We start from the raw sequence: 25,564 nt of genomic DNA on the forward strand, positions 1-25,564 counted from the left end.
CCCTGGCTTAGGCGTTAAGCCAGGTTTAACTATATGGGTAAGCCTGGCTTACGGGTTAAGCCGAGGTGAAGAAATCGGCCCTTAGAGAACAGACTTTATGATCGGAAAAATGCGAGTAACTTCAACAACAACAAATGCATGAGAGGTACATACCACAGACAAACAGACAAAACGCCTAGAACAATTTTCGTGAAAATCCATCGCCCAGTTCACACTACCACCACCTGGTGGAAATGTTTCACGAAACACTGCGTTGTGCAATATCGTCATCAGAAGGCGCTAGTGTGAAACGTCAAACGCAAAGAAAAACGATGGGCACTCTTCTGGTTATGAAAGCCACAACCAAGATTCAAAATGATCGTTAAAGGCGTGGTCAATGAAAATTTCGTCAGTGTTACGTTTGTTTGTCTGTATACTAGGGTGGCCCACACTTATATGAAAAACAAAAATTTCGAAAAATGCTAAGTCTTACCTCCTAAATAAGTTGTTTTGGACTCCCAGAAGCTACGTTCAAAATTTGAGTAAAATCGGTTGAGCCTAAGGGGGCGCTCAAAACGCTTGAAGTTTATATGGGAAAACTTGGCCAAATGTATGTAGAAATTTTAAGTTTTCTAATTTTGCCGCTAGGTGGCGCTGTAAGCGTTCAATAATCAAACCCTTTGGTATTATTGTAGGTGACTATATGCCAAACAACTTTGTCGAAGACCGCAAAGTGATCCGACGCCTGTGAAAAAAGTTATACCCTAGGCAAAGTGAGGCAAAGTAGTGAGATTTCATTATTGATATTATTCTTTTACATGTATTGGAAAAACAACAATAAAGTTTATCCTCACTTTAACAAGGGTATAACTTTTTTCACAGAAGTTGGATCACTTTGCGGTCTTCGACAAAGTTGTTTGGCATATAGTCACCTACAATAAGACCAAAGGGTTTGATTATTGAACGCTTACAGCGCCACCTGGCGGCAAAATTCGAAAACTTAAAATTTCTGCATACATTTGGCCAAGTTTTCCCATACAAACTTCAAGCGTTTTGAGCGCCCCCTTAGGCTCAACCGATTTTGCTCAAATTTTGAACGTAGCTTCTGGGACTCCAAAACAACTGATTTAGAAGGTAAGACTTGGCATTTTTCGAAATTTTTGTTTTTCATATAAGTGTGGGCCACCTTACTGTATACATACCATGAAAATGCTCACGAAAAAGCAAAAAAATATTACCGCTATGGATATTAAAAATTTTATAGTAAATTATTTCTTCGTCCAAGCAAACAACACCAAACTAGTCAGTTAAAACTAATAAGTGATTTTGTTTATTATAATCTAACGAACAACATGAACAGTCGCTTTCTCAAAGGTCTTCAACTCAACGCTCTCTTGTAGACCGCTTGTGAAAAAAAAATGTTCAAAACAGTTACGAAATCTCATAGATAAACTGAAAGAGACTGGTTATGCCCAAATTGAATACAAATTTACGCATTTGCACGTCCTGCCGTCTAGACTTTGACAAACGAGCCATCTGTAAATCATCGGTAAAGCAGGGCGCAGGAAGTTCGAAAACGACAACAACTGAGAAATTGCCAGAAGTGCTAAGTGCAGAGAGTCATGCCACCGTACCATCAGCGACATCTGTTTAAACAATTTAATCACGCCTCTTTTCAAAAATGCTTTGAAATATACTTCAACATTTATACCCATTTCAATATTTTTAACGTTGCAAAACACGCTTTCAACATTCATCTTGAAGAAGAGGGAAAACACTTGTCCTCAAATGTAACAGCAAATTAATCAATAAACGACTAATGCGCGGAGGGCGTGATAAAATCGGAACAGTACTGTACATATAATATACATAATACATAATAAAAACAGATTGTTTTACTCCCGCAAGGCCATTAACAATAAAATCAGCATCAAACTGCGCTTTCCGGCCGAAATAATTTACACTAAAAAAAATTATTACTAAATGTGAAAATTGTGGAATGTTTGAATTGTCATAACTTTTTTGTTTATTAGTTTATCATCACCAAATTTTTATGGTAGATTGCTAATACAATGGACCGTTTTCCCTAAAAAATTACATTGGTAAAAAGATAGGGTTTTGAGATATTTGAGTTTTTGTGACAAAAATGATATTTTTTAATGTTAAAAAAAGATTTTTTTTTCACAGTGTACATTTTTTTTAGGAATCACCATTTAGTTATCTAACTTTGCTGAACAATAAAATCTGCATCTAACTGCGATTTCTGATCGAAATAATTTACACAGAAAAAAATATTTACCAAATGTGAAAATTGTGAAATGTTCGAAATGTTATAACTTTTTTGTTTATTAGTTTACCATCACCAAATTTTTATGGTAGATTACTAATACAATGGACCGTCTTCCTTAAAAAAAATTACGTTGGTAAAAAGATAGGGTTTTGAGATATTTGAGTTTTTGTGACAAAAATGATATTTTTTAATGTTAAAAAAGATGTTTTTTCACAGTGTATATTTTCTTAGGAATCACCATTTAGTTATCTAACTTTGCTGAAAAATTTATTGCAATCGAACGAACCATTTTGGCTGTGCAGATTTTTGAATATTTTTGAACCATTTTCACATACACCCTTTTGAAAAGTTAGTCGTGATTCAAAATAAAAATTTGATATCGGAAAATGACGATTTAGATGGAACTTAAAAACTGTGCAAAGTTTCAGTTCAATAGAAAATCATGAATTAAAAAATTTCCTTAATTTTGATGCTGTTGCTTGGAATCGCTCATAGTTGTCTGGCGATTTCGAAATTTTAAATAAACTTCTCTTAATGGGTCCTTGTTTATGGAAACTAGTATGGATTTTGGTTGAGTGTCTAATAGATATTATGAAAATGTAATTATCTCAAATCCTCCTGAAGAAACTAGCTTATCATTTTCCATTAAACTCAACTGGCCACTCTTCTGCTAAGCTTTCAATATACGCTAAGCCAGCATCGCAGCAGCTCAGTTGCTCCATCGTGCACATTCTATGCTCTCTGCACTCCAACATAGGAGATAGGGCCTACTTCGACTTCGATCCGAGAGCCGACCCGAACCCAAATCCGAACCTTGCATGCTTTGATGGTTTGCTTGTGCATACCTTTTCTCGTCTTCGGCTTTCGTCTTCGGTTCGGATCGGACACCCGAAGAAAACCGGTCACCTGCGCGTTTTTACCTGTTCTGGTGGTTGAGCTGGGCAGAGAAGAGCGGTGGTACGACGAAGCAGCAAACAGCAACCGTGCGCGCGCGTTGCTGGTATGTTGCGTCTATGCTTCTTACCTTTCAGTACCGAAGTCGCCAACATAAACATAAGACGTGTGCGGGACCTCGCTGCGCGAGTTTTCTCAGTTTTTTGCTTTTTTCTTTTGTTGCTTGGTGGGTGCTGAACAACTGAACTGAACTCCCGTTCCGTCGCGGAAAAGTGGAGGAGGAAAAAAACGCGCGCGCGAGATTTTTGCCGGTCGCTCCCCTAGATGTAGGCAAACCGCGTGATTTGTTGTGATTTCGCGGGTTACTCGGATCGAAGGGTGATTTCAACGAGTGGGTGATCGACGAGCGGCGAACCTTCGAAATTGAAGAAGTTCGGTTTGGGAGGATAATTGGGAGACGCAGTGCAGTGTGTGTGTAAACAATAGTGGCGCTATTGGCGGCGATGCATGACATAATACGCTTCGTATGAAGGAACATCCGGTCATTTTTCTGCAGCTCATCACCGCGGAAGACCCCTACTGCTGAAGTGTCTCCACGGCGCTGCGGTCAACTGAAGAAGACCACGAAAAAAAAACAGAAAATTAACATAACGCATGTGAATGAGTAATAAAACGCATAAACGCGTGACAGTGTAGAACGTCGTAAACAGAAGTTAGACAGAAGGCAGAAGAATTGTTAGAAGGGGAGAAACAAGAAGACAAGTGCACACCGCAAGGGAACAAGTGAAAAGTGTTCATCATTTTTGACGGAGGGTTCCGCTGTGCAGTGAATCGATTATATCTGGGCCCTCAGATCTGTGCCAGCGAAGAAGAATCGTTCTGACCGAGCTCGAAGGAAAAAGTGAATCAACGAAAGTCTTTTGAAAAGTAAAGCAGGTGTTGAATACATAAAATACACACGACGAAACCCCTAGAACGAAGACGAGGGTCAGATGTGAACCATTTTTTCTCGCTGTTAGTTTTGTGCACCGTCGTAGCAACCTGCAGATGTTTGAAGAAACGACAGTTGTCAACATGACGAAGGAGGCGAAGCCACTGTATAGCCAGCAGCCTACTCGGATCAACTCGACGACGTAGGAAGTTCAGAGCAAGCGTCTGAATTCAGAGTTCTGCTGAACTCAATTAACGCCTTAGGGGCTTCTCAGCGGTCCCCTATCCCTTGGACCGCTTACTTAGAGCGACTCAAAACCCACCGAAATGCACAACGTAGACAATATAGGGGCTTTCTTCCAGACCTGCAAGGTAAATACCACCTTTCACCTGTCATATGTCACAACTTTTTCTTTTCCGTGGGATAACCTGGTTCCCTTAGTGCACTGCAACAAGCGGGAGATAAGCTCATTTAAATCTTAAGCGTATGTGCATCGCTTCGCAGTGATTCCAGATTTGTGGAAACGTACGAAGATCTACGCATCCGTAGACAAAATCTACGGAAACACGGGAAATTCTATGGAAGTCTGCGATTCTGAAGTCTCCTCAACAGTCTTTCGTAGATTTGTTCTTGATCACAGTCATCAATCATCAATCTTCGCGCCTAAGGATTCCCCTTCGGAGGAATCTGACATCACTGTTGCATCCCAACAACATCCCAGCAAGCGACTTCGATCGAGTGGCGAGCATGATGAAGCCAACGGAGAAAAATGCTCAAGAAAACAAGATGGCCGCCATCTTAGGTTTCTGGTTAGACTACTGGCTGGGCTTATACCGCTGTGTGTTTGAAGATCACGATTTCTTACACGCCAGCAGCAGCGCAGCACAGTGCAGTTGGGGAAGACGGCGGGAGGTTAGGAGCAAAAGGCCAAGCATCCCGAGAGTGAAGCCAACCAGTCAGTTGAACATGCTGTGCTGTTTGAGTCGAGCAAAAGCATAGTTTCAGAGGGGTGACGGGCAGGGGGAGTGTGCGGGTGGAAAAACGTGTTTCTTCGGTTCGGTTTCGGATCGGAATCGTTGGGCGAGTTCAGGCCACGGCACGGACGGGCTTGGATTGGAACACAAGGGGTGCCATTTTTCTTGTTTTTGGAGCGATTTGCTTGTTTTGATCTGGGTATGCCATGCCGTGCCGTTTGCGCGGGGGTGGATGGTTGCTATTGGATTCTTGTTTGCGAGTTTACCCGGGAAAGGTACCCCCCTGTAGGTGGTGAATTGTTTGTAAACAATGAGCATATGTTGTAGAGCATCTGTTTTTTGTACACACAGTGTTGAAGGTGAACTGTTTTGTGTGAGATAATTTATTTTGAGCGTTTTTTATCGATCAATTTAACTTCAACTTCAATTGCATTATCTTCTGTTAATAATATTGGCAGAAACATTCTTATTTTTTTGTAAATCTTAGCAAAATGTTGCTGGTGAATATGTAGCTTTGCAAAATTTAAAACTTCTTTTGTCAAAACAGAAACTTATCCCAAGAACTCTTTCAGAAACTATTCTTTATCTATTTTCAGAAATTTCTCCAAGAATTCCTTAAGAACATTTTTCAGAAGTTGGGGCACAGTTTCCCTCGGGAGGTTTTCAGAAAATTCTCTCTAAAATTTCTTTAAAAAATCTTCAAAGGATTTTTGTAAAACATCTTCCAAATATTAATTTGGAAAATTTCTTTAAAGTCTACTCTACATATTCCAAATATTTCTTCAGAAATTTCACTAGAACTTTGACAAAGAATTATTTTTGATAATCTAGCGATTGCTCTTCGTGGTTCTTCAGAAATTCTTTCATTAATTTCTGAAATTCCTCGGAAATTTTTCCAAAGATCCCACTAGAAAATTCTCTTTTAGAAACTTCCTTCATCTAGGGTTTTCTTCAGATGTTTTACCAACATTTTTTAGGAAATCTTGCATGGATCGAAATTTCTCAATGAACTTCATCAGAAATTCCTGCAAGGATTCATCACAAATGTTCAGAAATACTTATTTATACATTCTCCAGGGATTCATTTAGAAAATAGAGTTTTGTTCAGGAATTCTTTCGAGCGGGTTTCACGAATACTTTCAAAAATGATTTATAAATTTCGTCACGGATTCTTTCTAAGTAAATCTTCCAAGATTTCATTCGGGATATTTCTTAAAAATTTGATTCAGAAATTCTTCCAGGGAGTCCTTCAGAAATTTCTCTTGATATATGTTCAGAAACTTATCCAAGTATTACTTTAGAAAGTTTTTCTGAGATTCGTGCAGAAATTCTTCCGGAATGTTTTCAGATTTTTTTCTTCTCAAAAATCCCTTCAGAAATTCTTTTTTGGATTCTTTCAAAACTTCTTCCAAGGGTTTATTCCGAAAATTACTTAAGGGTCTGCTTCAGATATTTTTCCAGTAATTTCTTCTGTAATTTCGCCGGGAACTCCTTAAGCAACTTTTCGAAGGATTTTTAGGGAAATCGCTTGAAGTTAATCAACGAATTCTTTTGGACAATCTAGCAATTCCTCCATGGAACTCTTCAGATTTTTTCAAGGATTCTTAAGAAATTTTATAACAATTTTTAGAAAATTTTGCATGGATTGCTTCAGATTGCTCCAGAGATCACTTCACAAATTTTTAGAAATGTTAAGTGTAGAATTAGCATAAGCTAAAAATTTTAACTTAAAATAAACGTTAATAAAAACAAAACAAAAATTTTAGAAGCAATTATTTAGATATCTTTCTAGGTTTCTTCAGAATTTACTGTATAAACTCTTTCAAGAATTAGTGTAGTGTTGGCTTGTAAGGTAAAATAGGCGTCAATAAAAAAATATTTAAAATTACTTTTAAAACTTTTTCAATATTTTTTCGAAGGATTTTTTAAAGAAATCTCCCATGGGTTACTCACGAAGGTTTACAAATAATTCCTCCATGAATTTCTTCTAATTAGTAAGAAATTTCTCCAGAAGTTCAGGTATTCCTTTCGAAAATCCTTTTCTGGGATTTTAAAGAAAATTTGTCCATTTTTTTTTTTATTTCTTCAGGGATTTATGCGAAAAATGTCTTCAAAGATTCCTACAGAACTTCTTTTAAGAATTACCCCATGGATTATATCAAAACATCTTCCGAGAGAGCTTTAAGGCTCAAGCATCCGTCATCATTTTTCGGAAAATAAAAAGCAGTTTTCTCGCTGCAAATCAAAACAAGGATCATGAAAATATATTCACTGCATTATATTCCTCATGTGGAGTACAGTGAATATATTTTCATAGCAAAAACTTTTGTTTTGAACGAAAAAACTGCTTTCAAATGTTTGATGATGACGATGATTTCAATGACGAAAAGTTCAACGTTAATTGAATATAGGATAGAAAACTTTCCATGGATTTCTTTATAAATCCATGGAGGGGATTTCCTCCAGCGAGACTTGCTGGAAATTTCCCTAAAGACTGGAAGTTAGCCTAAAGACTCATCCAGAAAATTATCCAAGAAGTTCATCAGAAAATCTTTTAGGGATTCCTTAAGAAATCCTCCAGGGATTCTATCGAGAAATCCTCCAGAAATTTCTGTAGGAGTTCTTTCAGAAATTTTTTGAAGGATTTTTTTAATAAAATCTTTCATAACTTTCCACAGTAATTCCTTCATGGATTCTTCCCTTCAGAATGGCATATGCATAATCTTCAACGGATTCATCAAAAAATCTTCCCGGGATTTCTTCTGAAATTGTTTTAATAATTTATCCAAGGTTTTTTTAAGAAAATTTCCCATAAGATACTCCAAAAATTTTTAAAGTATTTCGCATTGAAAATCTTGCTTAGATGCACAAATTCCTCTATATATTTCTTCACAAATTCATTCCCAGCTCGAGAATTAATTCAGAAATTTCCCCAGGCAATCCTTTGTACAATCTTTGAGAAATTCATCCGGTTTTTTTTTTTCAGAAAATCTGTTTTTTTCAGAATTTTTTCCAAGGAAAATCTTTTATCAGATTCAGACAATCTTCCAGGGATTCCTTCAGGAATTTCTGTAGGGGTTCCTTCAAACAATTTTTGAAGGATTCTTTGAGTAATCCTTGAGTTGTTGTGGAAATTCTTCAAAAATTGGAGATTCTTTCAGAAATGTGTCCTAGGATTTCTTAAAAAAAACCTTCCATGAATTTACACAGTAATTCCTTCAATGATTGCTTCTGAAATCACTCCAGAGTTTCGTTTGGATAATCTTTTACAGAATACTTCATCAAAATGATTCATAAAATGCGTCACGGATTCTTTCTAAAAATCTTCTAAGGTTTCATTCGAGAAATTTGCTATGAAAACGCTTCCAGGGATTTCTTCTGCGATTCTTTCAATAATTTTTCGGTGGATTTTCTGGTGGTAATCACCCATGGGATGTTCCAGAAGTTTCACAAATCATTATTGTAGACAGCCTTGCATGGATAGCTTCACAAATTCCATCATGAATTTCTTCTCAAATTCATTCCTAGCCCAGGGGAAACTGCAGAAATTCCTCTAGTTAATTATTAACAAATTTCTCTAGGTATTCCTTTGTACAATCCTTTGGAAATTCTTCCGGGTATTTCCAGAAAATCTGCCCATATTTTTTAGAAATTACTTAGAAATGTCTCCAAAGATTCCTGTACAATTTTGTCCAGGAATTACTCCATTAATTATTTCAAAATATCCTTCACGGAAGTTTTCTATTGATTGCTTTAGAAATTCCCTAATAGTTTCCATCAGAAATTTCACAAGAGAACTTTCCAAATAAATCCTTTTTAAAAAAAAATCAGAAGTTCATTCTAAAATATCTGTGAAAACTCATCCAAAAATTCATCTATGGTTTCTCCGGCAATTTTCCGAAAAAAAATATAAGAACACTTTCCATGGATTTTTTTTCTGAAAATTCTTCACGGATTTCTTTAGAAATTCCACTAGCGAGGCTTCCAGGAAGTTTTACAGGAAGTTTGTTTAGAAGTTAGCGAAAATTCTTCGCCAGAAAATCTTTTATGGATTCCTCAAGTATTACCTCCAGGGATGCTATCAGACAGTCTTCCAGGGATTCCTTCAGAAATTTCTGTAGAGTTTACTTCAAAAAGGTGTCGATGAATTCTGTTAGTAACTCATAAGTTGCTCTAAAAATTCTTCTACAAATTTCTACAAAAAATGGAGATTTCTTCCGAAATTTCTCATAGTAGTCTTTTTGAAAACCTTCCAGAAATTTGAACAGTAATTCCTTTACAGATTTCTTCTGAAATTCCTCTAGAAATCCATTTGGATGATCTTCCACGAATTCCTTAGAAAAGACTTCCAGAGATTCTTCGAAAATTCTTCCAGAGACTCCTTTAGAAATTCTTCTGCATTTCTTTTTGATATTTCTTTAAAAAAAATCCTCCGGAGAATTTTTAAGAAATCTATCCAGAGATTGTCTCTCAAAATCGTTCAGGGATTTCTTTTGTCTTTTGTCTTTTGTGGATTGCTTCAGTAGGTCAGCTCCAGAGGCACATTCTCCTCCATTTTGGAAAAATTTGTGCCATCGTGTACCTGGAATTGTTCAATATATTTCTCTTTTTTGCGAGTGCAATTTAGGTTTGTTTTTTTTTTTGTCTTTACTATAGAATTATCGTTCAGTTTAGCAACTATCCAAATGATTTTCCTGTAGAGCAATGCTGATGTGATTTCCAAAGAGATGCACCATACAGTAATTACCATACAGTAATTACTCCAAGTGTTCCATAGTCATAGTGTTCTTTCAGTTCATGCAAATGTGATGTCCAGAGACGTTTCTCTTTCAACTTTATTAATTTAAAATGAACTGAAAGTTTCTCAAAATATGTTTTTGTTATTTTTTTATATTTTGTCGCATTGGTTGTTCTAATAATAATCGAAATTACACACCCTCACCCCCTAAGCCATATGAGCTTTTCTAAAATGTCATTTTTTTGTCTTTTTATGAACTTCATAATAAACCTTCGGTAACCTTTGCTTTTTTTAATTCCTTTAACTTTTTTTGTAAAATTTATGAAAAAAATCCTTGTAGGAATGTGTAGAAAAAATAATTAAAAGGACCTTGTAAGTATTACTAATGAAGTTTGTAGATCAGTTACGTGAAACAAAATAACAAGTGTGGAATTTCTATTGATTATGGTGGTTTAAGAGAAATTCATCCAATTAATAATAATAAAAACAAACCAATCCTGCTCTAAATTATGTGTTTCCCCCTCAAAATACTAAAGTTAGAGTAATTTTTTTAAAGAGTGTTGACATAAATAAAAATCAAAATTTATCACAGCTCAATATTGAAAAAAAAATCTAGAGAATCTTCACAAAGATCGTTACTTCTGATGAAATTCAAATAAAATAATTTGAATATTTGTGAGGTAAATTTTGAACATTTGGGAATGAATTCTTGGCGAAATATCAAAAAGCTGTTGCCAGTGCTGGTGTTCTACAACGCAGCATAGTGTAACCAATATCATACAAAGTTTTTACACCTGACTAACCAGTTTTGCCTCAAAGATGGGCAGAAAGCTTTAGGTCTATCCTTCCTACTGCATCACGTTGGGAACAGCTCACTGACGTAGTGCACAGTTTGGGTCAAAAAATGACCATAAAGGCACACGGAGGGTTAGGCAAACATTAAGGGTTCCTAGGTCCTCTTCGGGCACGAGCTGCTTGTGTCGTCTACTAAATGGCCAACCGCTTCCTGGTATCCTTCTGTATAATGTTTTCGTAGTTTTTATCATCCAACATTCCCACTACGTGACAAGCCTACTGAAATCTGCCGTGTTTTAAAAATCACACGAAATTCGTTTTCTTGCACACATGAACACCATGTTTTGGGACAAATAAATTGTTGGAGCGCCTTCTATGCCATTCATTTCATTTGTTCCATTCACCGATATCCTTTCGAAGAATCTGGCGCATTGCTTCAAATGCCGCTTGCTTCCGCAGCTTTCAGAAGTTCAGCAGGAGTACCATCGTCCCCAGTAGCCTTATTGTACAGTATTGGTGGTTCCACTACTGTTTGACCGTCATCAACTATGTTAATTCTGTTGGTACACCTTCGTTGTAACTACTCAACAACTCTTTAAAGTGCTCCTTTCACCTGGCTGCCACTATTGTCTGTCAGCGAATTTTCAAACCAGTCAGAAGACAAGTCGGACACTGGCACAATTTTGTCAAACGCATCAGCAACAGTTGCTTCATACCGCCGCATATCATTCCGATTCATGCTATCCTGCGCATCAGTGAGTCGATTATGCACAACAAGTAAACAAGCTTATGTTCCACGTTTTAGTACTTCCCAAGTAGCATTTTGAGAGCCAATTAGTCTTGTCGAGATTTTTAAAACCATCATAAAATTAATCCCTTTTTTGTTTTGTGTTTAAAATGGTTTTAGGATGGTTCCAGGAATTTGACTAAAAATGTAAATAAGGTTATTACGTTATTAAAACTCAGATTTTTGTCTTGGTTGCAACAGAGCAATAGCGAATGATGATTTCACTGATGCAACTTGTCCACTTAACACTCTTCGGCACACCCATATAGAATTATAGAACCTAATTGAGCAAACTTTCAAGCTATCATCTGCAAGGGCCCATATTGCCGTAGTGTTAAGCGCACGGGTATCCAGCAAGGCCATGCATAGGGTGGGATCGACTCCCAATCGTTCCAAGAACTTTTCGTAATGGTAATTTCTCTGACTTGTTGGGCAAGGGCAAGAGAGTTCTGTTGTCAGAACTCTTTTGCCAGAACGCTTTTAGCTCGAATTTTTGTTATTTTAACAACATCCTGCATCTAAATAATAACTAGCAGGCTTTACAGAGGTACTAAGAAATTTCATATCTACCATTTTTGCCATCGCACGGACCAAAAATGTACAAGCGAAAAAGGTTGGGCAGGCTTGTTTTAAGCATTGTTCAATTGTTGACCGCGAATTGATAACATTGTGCCAGAATACCGTAGAATGTTCAGTACTACATTCACTAAATAAGTATTCACTTGGACAACCTGGTAGTCCACCTAGGATAGCGTTGTTGAATTCTGTAGTTAGGATGACTTAACGGTTGCATAAATGTGCTAGTAAATCCAGGAGATGATCTAATTTCAATAGATCGGCATTCCAAGCTAAAAATATCACAGATGGCTCTTTTTTGTGTGGTAGTGAAATCAAATTTTCTCGGTGAAGAAACTGTTCCGGAACATGAAGTAAACACAAAACGTTGCCTTTTCAAACCATTCTTGATTTCTATTCACTAACTTTTCACAAAACTATTCCGTTTTCTGACAATTAACGTTTTTCGCTATTTTTTCATACAATTTGACAGTTCCTGACTACCATGCTTCCGTGAGCTTGAGGTGAGAATTTGAGAGAGTTGATAACCGAGAGTAGCACAGACGATGCATCGAATACAAGTGATGGTGTCGCCGCCGGGCTGTCAGCTTTGAAAATTTGATGCTATAAAAGTTCTTGCATGCAATTTTCACTGCTAGCGCCAACTGAGAGCAATCAATAAAAATGTAAACAGCAATCATTCTATTAGAGTTTGATTGAAGTCTGATACCATGTCACTCTCAGTACGGGTACAGTACGTGTGAAATTTGGTTTATATGGTTTAATTCGCGATGATGCAATGGCGATCAGTCCGAAGCTGTCTGAAGTGATTGTATGACGATGCAATAGTGTTCTGTATCCATTTCTTAATATTTAAGCTCAAGCCAGATATCAGACTATGATGGCAGTAGTGTCCTTTGTCAGGATTGAAGGCTTTGTATCTGACTCAAAAAACCATTCTGTTATGATTTGTAATGTCGCGCGGAAAGAATAACACCGAACTTATTCTATTCTCTAATTTATTGCTAAACACTTGGTACACTATACTATACTCACAGCGTGGTCGATCGGCAAAAGAGACCGACCAAAGGTCGGACATAACTAAAGGCATTGTTTTACCATGAAGAGATTGTATGAGGGAGTATGTGTGTGTACAATTATTTAGATTTACAAGCTCACTACTACCTAACTATTTGATGGATTCTGTAGCTATAATAGGGTTCACAACAGGTTTGTGGATCCTTACCCACATATACTCGCTTTTATACAAAAGACAAATGCCCAAATTATTCCTAGTTGGCCATAGAACGCGCCATTTTTTGCATGCTCACCTGTATAACCATATATTTTGAGACTTACATTTATGTACCTCATGTTTTTAGCATGAATCTCGTGACATTCTCGTGTAGATTAGAATTTATTTTCATTGTAATACTTTTTTATGTTTTTCTTATGATATACCGTTTTTTTTTTAATAATAATAATATGGAACGGACTTACCATTGGTATAAAAGCAAACAATAAACACATTTTTTTTTTCATGCTGATTGAAGCCTGTAAACGGACTCCCTGGGCATAGTGTATCATTGCCCTTGCATCACAATGTACAAATTCATGCAATGGCAGGCAAAGAAATCCCTTTGATTAATAACTGTGGAAGTGCTCAAAGAACACTCAGTTGAAGAGAGGCTGGTCAAGTTTCAGTGGGGGCATAGAGCCATAAAGAAGAAAAAGCAGAAAACAATTCTATTGCTAACGGTAACAAGTACTTATAGTACTTATAGTGCAAGTATAAGTTTGAAATTCAAGGACAGAGAATATTCAAGCCGGATTTTTAAGAAATGTTAAAGCATGATCGCAGTGTTACTGCAGATTACGATTTTTTCAAAGACATTTCTAGTATTTTCAAACCCGCTAAACCCAATTGGAGTCAATCTAATTTAGGATTAGCGCTTCGAAGTATTTTTTTAGAGTAAGTTGAATAGTATATTTCTGGCAACATTTCAATTGTGATTATATTCCATAATATCATTCAGCCAATTCACCACTAAACTGCGACACGTCGCCGCAGTCCTACCATGGCTGATCCCAGAGCACAGCATCCATTAAGCCACCCATGCCAGCGCTAACTCGCGACGAGATAAAGTGAAAAGCCAACAACATAAAGGCACCAGCCAAAAGCTCGCTATTTCGCCTCGGGACCTTAACGAGCATTCACTCCCTTGTGGTCCCTCTACTTTCTCAACCCATTCGTTTCGTAAAAGTATACGATTTTAATGTTGCTATCCCACTGCACTGTTGTCCCCCTCCAATTCCTCCCTCAATTTCTCCACACCGTTGTTGCGTTGGGTCACGTCACAAGGTAGGTATCCCGGACTCGCCATGAATCAGAGTTTAAAGTTCCGAAGCTGCTGCTGCTTGCTGCAGCTGCGCGAGGCGAGGCTGGCCACCATGACGTCACTTCGAAACCGATGCGATGGCCGCTTCACCTCCACTTCTCGCTGGTGGTGTAGGACCCAAAAAGAACGAGTTTCTTTCTTCTCTCAGTCTTTGGTCTATGCTTGAATTTAAATCTCCCACTTCGTACCACCTAAGTAACAACGACGACGACGACGACGACGCCATCGTTCTGACTATTCTCCGGTTGTTGTTGGCGTTGGGATTTTTGTTCGTTATAGGTGGACCGTTGGGCCCCGAAAGACGGACGGACGGACGGTTGCGGTGATGGCGTGGGTTGATGCTACGCTTGAAGCCACTCACGAAAACGAAGTCCAATCGGCAGTGCAGTGCAGCGGTTGCATTTCGCATGCAACTGGAGCACTTTTCCGTACTGCACCACACCGAATCAAGTTCGGTTGCGATGAACGGACGATGCATATGATAAATTAACATAGGAATGAGAGTAACACTAGTCAACTTTCTTTGGTATATTTCAATAAAGTTTTGAGATTTGTTTCAAACAATTCGTTTTTTTTTTGTTTTGTTTTCAATTACCTAATTACTTGCCTACTTACTTATTTACTAGTACTGCTGACTTACTCATACTACGCTCATACTTACACTACTTGTTTGGTTGCTTTCTTACTTACTTTGTAACAAACACTGACTGTTAGGAAGTGCTTACTATTACTATTTACTAACAATAATTACTATCTACTTATCTACACTTACCTACATTACTAGCACTATTGCCTGCTTTCCTTACTTATCAACTCACTTCAAACTATTCCAAATTGCGCAGCCTAGTGTTCTCCAGACAAATTTACAATCTCCTCCAGCCTAAACCAAACCTGTAACGGTTACCTTCTTCCTAATGATTATCATCATCACCATCACCATTCGCTCGGACCAGATTCAACAAACCGATCAACTAATGCGCTCCCGTTTTCATTATCTCTCTTTCTTTTTCTTTTTCGTCCATTTCTAGGTCCTCTGGCATCTGGATGCCTTCCGCCGTTCGTTCCGCCAGCTCCAGAATCACGTCTGCGGTGGGCAGGACTGCATTTTCTGCGCCCTCAAGGTATGTAGCTCCTCACGTACTTTTCTCCTTATAGTCTATCAAACTCCGCAATGAGATAAAAATGATAAAATCAATTTAACCCGACAACCGGAAGATCAGCACAACAACCGAATTCGATGCCGATGGATGGAGGACATTGCTCCTGGTGGGTAACACACCGTGGAATGGGGTGATGTTGGTCGATCACACTCACGTCTTGATTTCTTCCCATTTCTACGCTAAACCGCCCAAGCAATAGTCGCACTCACGCCACTGTTTACTTTTTGTGTAGAACATCTCACCACAGACAAACACACGTAACACCTTCAACGATTTTCATGGAAATCCATCGCCCAGTTCACACTACCATCAACTGGTGGAAAAGTTGCACGAATCACTGTGTTGTGCAATATCGTAAACAGAAGGCGCTAGTGTTAAACGTCAAACGCATAGAAAAACGATGCACGCGCCTCTGGTTGTGAAAGCCACAACTATGAAAGTTTAAAATGATCGTTTAATGCGTGGTCGATGGAAATTTCGCAAGTGTCACGTCTGTTTGTCTGTGATCTAACTCCCGTCTAGGAACTTTCTAAATCTAGCCGTGCTTGCGCCTTAGTTTGCTTATCGCGTCAAACTCCTCACTCCCGGCTATGAATCTTCCAAAACTGGCTGCGCTTACGCCACTGTTCACTTCTCACGTCGAACAACTTACTTCCCAAATCTAACGGCGCTCACGCTACTGTCTACTTTCGAACAACTCGCTATCGGCAAAAAATATTCCGAATCTAGTCACGCCCACGCCAATGTTAATATTTCGAATAAAAAATACAGTAGAAAAACCGAACATTGTACTATTTAGTATTCCGTTCCATATTTTTACAATAAATACCACTGTAAAAAATAAAATAGAAAAACAATAAGATGTAACGTGGTCAACCATACAGTGAATTGTAAATGAGGTTTTTACAATGAAATGTATAGGTTGTTAAGTGTCGTAACAAAACAAAACAAAAACCATACATTGTATAGTAAATATACTGTTTTAAATTCTAATGGGTGGGTTCAAATATACCGTATATTGTATGTTTTAATACAATAAAATGTACAGTAAACATATTATTTCTAATAGTAATTTCACTACTGGCTATACATTGAATTAGGTGGTTTTGGAATTGATCTTCTTTATTATGTTGTATTGTTTTACATTACCTAAACCATACAATATTATGTTATCTTGTCATTTTGCTCCTGGTTATGGCATATTAGGCGTTCTATCGAAACGAGCCAGAAAATAAAGTTCAATAGAACTCTCGGTGATAGCACGGACTAGAAGCAATCAAGTTCAATATTATTCAACGCGCTTTGGCAATTTTCAGAGAATCGCCCACGTCTAAGTCTGGGTAGTCTCTGATTGCATTAAGTATAACATCCCTTGCTCAACAAGCGAGATAACTGGGTTTTGCAAACTAAGCATAATTTGTGGCAACACTTTGAGCGACATGATGGAACTATGCCGAGCGCGCTAAATGTTATTAGACCACTAATGTAGTTGCATGAATTGAGTGGCGATTTACATACGCGACATTACATCTTGCTTAACTGTTATTTCAACATTTGAGGTTCCCGTTTGTCTATAGCTTGGATTACATAACAAACTTTTACATCGAATTGAAACATTAGCTATGTGCTCCAGACTTAGAAGTCGTTTCAGTGTCTACACACCTAGAAAATATCATGTAATTTTAAGTGTCCTGAACCTGACATATACGAGCATCTTCAAAAACACAATTTTAGAGGTTATAACATGTAAATTTACGTTTTTCAAGACACCCCAAAATAAAACTTATTTTTTCTTAGCGTCTAGCAATCGCTAGAACCGATTTGACAGATAAAACATAGAAAAGTAAAATATTGTCATGTATGGGATTCGAACTCCGGATCTGCTGATCGTAAGCCACATCTCTAACCTCTCGGCTATTTCACCGAGTTGGAAGGTGGCTGATGAACGTGATACTGATTCTACGTTTCTGGTGAAACGGATTTGTTAACCAACCAGCACTTACATGATGCGCGTAAAATTGAGTCCAATTTGTGATTCAGTCTTGAAAACATTTACGTTTTTTGGTGATTCCGTTTCGTGGAAATTTCATAATTTCTAAGTGTGTAGTCCTCGGACCAGGGCACATGCTAAAGATGGCTCTATGTCAAACATAAATTTCATAATTCGCATTTTATTCAGTTGTGATCAAAAACAAGTGAGAGAAGGTAAGAAAACTCCCCTAAATGCCAACACAAAAAGGTTCGTGACATTCGCATTCCTCTCATCGCACTCTTCCTACCATGCCCATGTTTAGTCTTTTACTGTCAGATCAGTGTAGCACGCTAAATATATTTTACACAAAAGGCAATTTACACGGAAAAAATACACTGTAATATTATTAGGTACCAGACTGAATACACAAAATTCAATGGTTTTCTTTGGTACATCGAGGTTTTGAAATAAGTCTATGATGTCACTGTTATCCTTAATGCCACCTCCATGTTAATAATGTGTTTCATAGAATTTGAAACTGAAAATCAAAAGCTTTTTGAACAGTAGTACAGTACAACAGTAGAACAGTGTCGCTCGAGCTGTCGTTTCTTAAAATCTGGCATTTTTTTAGTTTTGTTCAATTAAGAACAGGAATAGGACAAAAAAAGATAAAAATCACTTCCATTTATTCAAATTGAACCCTCGCACCATGAGAAAGCCAAAAATCGACACTAACACATGGAAATACGATTTATGTAATTACACGGAGACAAATTTCGTTCGTTTGAAACAAAAATATTCATGTTTATTCGGTAAACTGATAAAATTTTTAAAACTAAAATATTAATTTTTGAAACTAACTCAATTACATATTGATTTCTACATTACCCATTGAGCCCCCCGTTCCGCCGTCAAGAACATAAACAAAGCTCTCAAGTTCCAGCTGCAGCACCAAACAAGATTTCCTCCTGCAAAAAAGTTAAGTATCTCCAGATGTTTCCACGAAATCCCATTGATTTCGGGAGCGTATGTTATCTACATGATTTTGGCATTGAAAGTGCCACGTGAGAAGCGGGTTTTCCTAGAGAAAGAAATGACTTTGTAGATTTAATTGGAAAACAAATATTTCCGTAGGGCTGACCTCCCGAATAAAAAATACAGTAGAAAAACCGAATGTTGTATTGTAACAGTACTATTTAGAACCATATTGTTACAATAAACACCACTGTAAAAATAAAACATACAATAACAATAAGATGTAATGTTAGACACCATACAGTGAATTGTAAATGAGATTTTTACAATATACTATACGGGTTGTTAAGTATCGTAACAATATAAAAAAATATTTTTCTCCATATATATTTTTTTACAAAACCATACATTTTATTGTAAATGAATTGTTCGAAATACTGATACGTGGGCTTTAATATACCGTACATTGTATGGTACACGTATGGTTTCAAACAATAAAATGTACCGTAAATATATTGTTTTAAATTGTAATTTCACTACTGGTTATAAATTTAATCATGGTTTTGGAATGGTTCTCTTTTGTTATGTTGTATTGTTTTACATTAGATAAACCATATAATGTTATATTATCTCGTCATGTTCCTTCGATAATGGCAGTTCTAGCCAAACTAACCTAAACTCGTCTAAGTCTGAGTAGCCTCTGATTGCATTAACAGTTGAAGCTTAAGCTCCCATGTCCCACCAGCCAGATAACCGGGTTTTGCAAACTAAGCATTATTTGTGGCAACACTTTGAGCGGCATGATGGAACTATGCCTAGCGCGCTAAGTGTTATTAGACCACTAATGTAGTTGCATGAAGTGGGTGACGAGGTACATGAGTATCATTACAGCGTGCTTAACCATTATTGCAATATTGAGGCTCCAATTTGACTGAACTGTGAAATGTGTACATAACAACTCATGAGAAAACTGTCAAGTTCGATTCAACTATACGTTAGGTTAAAAAGCGAAGACGAACTTATTTCAGAAGTCGTTTCAGTGTCCAGTCCAGTCCTTATGTTAAAAATGTCAAAGATAAATCGCATTTAATTCGGTTGTTGTACAAGGCAATTTCACATGAGAGAAGAGAAAGAATAGTGTTGAACTCATCCATTGATTTACGGTAATCTGGCCTGCGTCTTTCCGGGTTGACCTACATTCGTATTCCTCTCATCGCACTCTACATACCTAGCCCACCATATCTCTTGGATATGCAGTCCTTAGGACACCTGGTTTACCACTTTATTTAAACATTTTATTGACTTTAAATAGATGTTTCAACTTATTCACTTTTTTCTCTTTCATTTCCTTTGCAACAAAAATGTCGCGGACATCAACAAAACAAAGCACGGAAAAAATCATAAACTGAATAAAATATTAAAAATACACGGAAAAAAATTGTTTCGGAATAGTGAATGGTTCAAACGTAAGAAAAACAGTATAATATATTGTGCAAAGCTTTTAGCGAACCATTCCATTACTATACACTATATTGTAGCTGGTACACTGTATAGTACAGGAATGGTTTTCACCAAATACCCTATGGTTAGTTTTTATCCGGGCTGCCACAAAAAAAACTAAACATTTTTACATTACAAGAAATAATAATCTTATCATTCAATGCTATAGATGGAAACATTTCAATTTCTACAAATATCATAACACTAACATATAATAACGATACCTGAAATGGTACAGTGATAGTTTTAAAGCTTACAATTGTATCGGATTTGTAATCAAAACTTCTTAGTATTTGTATTCCAAACTTAATTTAAGGTGTGTAATTGCAACACAAAGTGAGTTCTGTTGGTGGCACGACTGGTGCTGTTGTTTGTAGTCATTTTTCGGCACTACTGTGAAAGCAGTCCTTGTTGGAACCTTCTTCAGGGCTCGATCTGAATCAACAAATCGCAAATGTTTTCTTCAAACATAGAACGTCGGGTGCGAAAGAGTAAAAGTTGTTCCACTTTGGTATCGACTCATTAGGCATTAGTTTAGGCCTATTTCTCCAGCCAAGACTCCCTGTGTGGATTTGTATTTATCTACCATCGAGCGCCTTACCAGAATTCCAGCGAAGCAAAAAAGTGAACGTTAGAACATTTTGATAACCAATTAGTCTTGTAGAGGTTTTGAGAACCATTATTAAACCTTATCTCTTATATTGGTTTTATGATGGATTTTAAAACCTCTTCTAGCCTATTTGACTTGGAAATGTTACTTGGGAAGTCAAAAACCAGAACAAATGAAGAGTAAACAAAGATACACATTATGATTTGCAAAGGTTAACAGATCTCAAAAAATAATCCGCAACGGTGTGTACTTTCTAACATTAATAAGACAGGTGACAGTGAAATATTTCTGCCCTGTTTTAACCATTCACTGAATCATTTAGCTAACGATAGAATGACCATAACAAGTTTTGTTTGTGAAAAAAGCGTTTTTAAATGGTAACGGTATCTAACAGCCCATTTGATCCTCATAAATGTTCAAAACCATACCTCATATCATTAATATCACTTATGCAATTCAGTATCATAATTTCTATTTTATATAACTCATTTTTGTATAAAAATGGCCAGTTTTTCAGAACTGGTTCATTATGCAACTGAAATTAGTTGCATATTGTTCACAATGGAACTCATTGAGGCTGCGCGAGAAGTACAGGAAGCAATCTTTAAATTCACGTGAGTTGATTCCAAACTCGACTAAACAATTTAAACAAAAACAACCTGAAAGTAAAGTCGACAATGATTCCCATAGTTGTACAGATATTTGACTGTGGCTCGAAAACGCCCATTATAATTTTATTATTCGCAGTATCATAATATTGACGATAAAGTAACTATAACATGTACAATTCCGCAAAATGTTTTAAAGGGTAACAATACTCAGCAACCCATTTGGTCTTTCATCAAACTTTCCAAAATGATAACTGGTATCATCAATATAATTTATCGTATCATCCATTTTTGATCCAGTATCCAGATAACATGTATGGTATAAAAATGTTTCACTAATATATTGTTAAAAAATATCGTTATTTTTTTGGGATAACTGATTATGATGTAGGTACCTACAAAGTAACATAACAGTTATCTTGTGGTAACGTTGAAGTAGTAATATTGGAAGACAGGGCGGCTCAAAAAAATGTCATAGGGACTCAATACTTATGTTGTACTACATGCCCGAATGTACAGATACACACCATTTGTGGTATCGTCTATGTTATAATAAGTGATTTATTGAACAATAATGTAATGATACACGTTGCAATTACCATACCATTGGATAATCAAGGTTGAAAAAGTTTCAAGCGCTCTTGCTGATTAAAACCTCTTAACTTGGATGTTTGTAATCAAATGTAAGGAGTAATTACAACACATATTTTATACCATTATCATTCACATACTTTAGCTTGATTTTCAGCAGTCTATATTGCAACGCCTGCTGACACTTTCAGGCCACCAGCTTCTGCCTGTTCCTGACCTCCTACCGACGCGAAGTGAAGTATGGAAACCGTATCCTCGTGCACATTTCTTAACACGATTCTAGACTTTATTCTTTCATATCGCTATCATTTTTTTCTCAAGGTTTTGTTTTATTTCGATCGGCAACATTAAAAGAAAAACAAAAAAAGCGTTTAGGCTCACCTCAAAAGTTCTGCAGCAACCTTGAATTCCACAGTTAAAATCTCAAGATATAAACAAAATTTGCCATGCGAAAGTGAACAACGATTCACTCAATAATGGTACGCGGAGTTGTCCGAATCTGGTACATGTCGGAAGGGATGTAATTTTTCAAGTCGATGAAGAAGATTTGTATCATAAAGTTGACCATAAAGTGATTATTGTACGTATAATTCAGCAAAATTTGTGTTCGAGGAAATAGTAACGATACTTAACAACCCATACAGTATATCGTTGAAACTCCGAAAACGGTAGACGTTTGTATCAATATGATACTTCGTATCATCCATTTATAATCCGGCATTTGATGAGACGAATAGTTTGAAAATCACAACCTGCACAATTGTTTAACAATACCATTTTATTCAGGTGCTGGATGCTCTGGGTATTTTTTTCAATATTTGGGTGGTGTTATGCTTATTTGAAGTTTTAGTTGGAAGATATGTTTACTTGAAGTAACATTACGGTAACATTGGGTTATAATCTTGATTATAATTAAGGTAACAATTTTGTATGTATCCAGCCGAATGAATTTAAGAATTTTCTTTCGCAAAGTCTTTTGAGTTTGCATTTTGAACTTATTAAATTAGGGTAACGTTAAAGTAACATTCAACAAACACTATGGTAACAATATGCGATATCGTTAAAAAACCGTTATCGACTAGCTTCAATGTATTTAAATTAGTTTTTGTATCGCAAACTCTACATTTTTTTAAAAATTGGAAAAAATGTGATTAGAGTTAGATTAGAATATTCAATTTTCAGCTACCTTACTAACTTTCCGAAACTGTTCGAAAACTGTAATTCAAATAGTCAATTACAGGGGATGGCCAAAATGTTTGGGATAGGCAACTTTTTTTTCTCTCACAAAAAAGTTCAACATGCTATAACTATTCATAGAGTGCATCAAAATAGCTCAAATTTTGACTGTTTGTCAACCTATCATATATGCATCATTGGTATAAATTTGGGCTCGATTGATTAATATTTCGCAAAGTTAGAACCGTTCGGGTGAAACATTATTTTTTAGACAACTCATTTTTGATCTGTCATATCTCGGAAACCAATGAACCGAATTGAATGAAATTTTGAACGTACACTAACAATATGTAAATGCTTCACAAACTATTAAAACATAGGTACTTTTTAAACGTTGAAAAAAATTATCATGGATTGACACTTTTTGGATTTTTCTCGAAAAACTGTATTTTTTTTACATCAATGTCAATAAATTTTAGTGTTGATATCCAAAGATTTTCCACTTCTGTTCTCAAGTTATCTCTAATCAGATATATTAGAGCCTATTTAGATTGAATAAATAACACATTTAGTAATTTTTGTGTGGTATTGTAAATTTTACTTATTTTCCTCTATATGGGTAAAAATTTGAACCCGGTATAACTTAATTGGCCGTGAGAAAATATTACATTTTATAACGTCGTATTAAGTATCAATATATTGTTGATAAACGTTAAAAAATTCATTCAATTCGGTTCACAGGTTTCCGAAATATGACAGCTCAAAGATGAGTTGTCTTAAAAATAGTGTTTTGCCCGAGCGGTTATAACTTCGCGAAAAATTTATCAGTCGAGCCCAAATTTGTACCAATGGTGCACATATAATAGGTTGACAAACAGTCAAAATTTGAGATTTTTTTATGCACTCTATGAAAAGTTACTGCATGTTGAATTTTTTTGTGGGAGAAAAAAAGTTGCCTATCCCAAACATTTTGGCCATCCCCTGTATATCTCGTTGAACACAGTCACCCAATTTCACATTACCCAAGCCCTACAGAAAACATCGTCGAATGTGTTACGTGACCAGGACCAGATTGAAGAAGGAGAAACGCCGCGACGTGGAGTAGCGACGTTGACGATTTATTGCTTCATCATCGCAAAATCGACGCGGCGAAGAAAAGTTCAATCACTCTGTGTGCGCGCGCACGCAGATTTCGGCTCTAGCTAATCTAAGAGATTTCCAGTTTTCTTGCTCTTTCTAAGGGAGACCAACCGCGAGACCGGAACGATTAATGGCTGTCATCGTTGTAGTCGTCGCTGTTGGTCTCCGTTCAGATCGATGGACTTTCACTTGGGCGCGATCTGGAGTCGGTATGACGAACGGCGGCGATGCACGGTCTTTTCTTTTCATATTTTTGGGGAAACCTCAACAGAGGTACAGTGCAGGAGGGAAAGAGAGAGATCAAGAGCGAGAGCATGACATTTGTCATCGTTTGTGGCAGATAGGAGGGCGACGAAAGGAAAAAGCGTGATGATGTAAAAGAGATTTTTTTTTGGCGATCGGTTTTCAATGTTGCCCCGGTGAGGCCTCAAGCCTCAAGGGTTTTTGAGAAGTTGTTGGTTCCGCTAGAGCATAGAGCGGACTTGGTGGAGGGAAGCATGACAAGGCGGTTGATAGCGAAAGTGGCGGCAAAAAAGGTTCCATCACTAGTGGATTTCGATTTGAAGCACCTGCTTTGCATTACCGTCACAGTACAATACAGTTTATTGTGGCAACCATACAAAAACATTACAATAACAATATAGATTATGGTTCTGCACCATACGATGTATCGTTAAGGAGTATTTTACAGAATGTATGGCTTTCGGCACGGCACAAACCGCACAGTTTCCTGAAATCATATTGTTTGCTCCTTTTACCATACAGAAACTATAAAATTTATAGTTGACAATAGAACTTGCTGGAGATTGTTTTATGTATTGTGGTTTTATGGATTATCTGCGGATTTTCTAATGATCTAAAGTTTGTGCTCATTTGATAACTGATCGATAAGATCGATCAACTGTCAGACGACACAAGCTGGTATGATCCCTGCCAGAAACCGAGCTTGATTGTGCCAGTGACTAGAGTGGTTTAAAGAGAGATTGAATCTTGGATTTGTGTCAATTTGACAGACGATCGTCGCTCCAATTTAGACATTGACGCCACCCTAAGTGAAAAACAGCGGTGATCATCGCGGGATATGACGTAACCCCAAGTGATCTTGATGCTTTGACCGCCGAATTAAGAGTGAAATTGGCGTCCAACAAGCGTCTTCTATTGTTTATAAAACAAACTAATCTATCGATGAAACATCCTCATAAACATTACAGCAACGTCGCTTCCAAAAACCAACAAATTAACCACGGTCTAGCGCCTTCTCTGTCATCTGATAGAGTTGTAAAGCTCTACACATGATGTACTTCGCATGACTGCCTCCAAGGAATGTGCCGCACGACACCAACATAAGTCACTTTTGTTTTGTGCAACATTAGATATGAAATTATAATTCTCAACCCGATCCGTTCGGCTGCCCATGTCCGAGCATATAACACTATGGCCACGCGGCCCCAAACCTTCACCGCAAAACCGCCTGCGTGCGGTATCGGCGG

General features: G+C 37.1%; 1 protein-coding gene across 2 annotated transcripts in view; it reads left to right on the forward strand.

Annotated features, from left to right (window-relative positions):
* LOC115267198 (uncharacterized) overlaps positions 1 to 21,513 on the forward strand; it is a 249,035-nt gene extending 227,522 nt beyond the window's left edge. Inside the window, exons 1-2 of one of the 2 annotated variants that reach the window (XR_003897650.2) lie at positions 3,031 to 4,465; positions 15,371 to 21,513. Coding sequence is in view for 1 of the 2 variants with exons in the window: in XM_062845249.1 (XP_062701233.1) it covers positions 15,371 to 15,517 (147 nt within the window). In the remaining variant the exon portion in view is untranslated. Of the gene's footprint in view, positions 1 to 3,030; positions 4,466 to 15,370 lie in introns of those variants that run through there. The other variant, XM_062845249.1, reaches the window with a different exon arrangement.
* Positions 21,514 to 25,564: the final 4,051 nt, after the last annotated feature.

The sequence above is a fragment of the Aedes albopictus genome, chromosome 1 (genome assembly GCF_035046485.1).
Source record: "Aedes albopictus strain Foshan chromosome 1, AalbF5, whole genome shotgun sequence".
Classification (NCBI taxonomy): domain Eukaryota; kingdom Metazoa; phylum Arthropoda; class Insecta; order Diptera; family Culicidae; genus Aedes; species Aedes albopictus.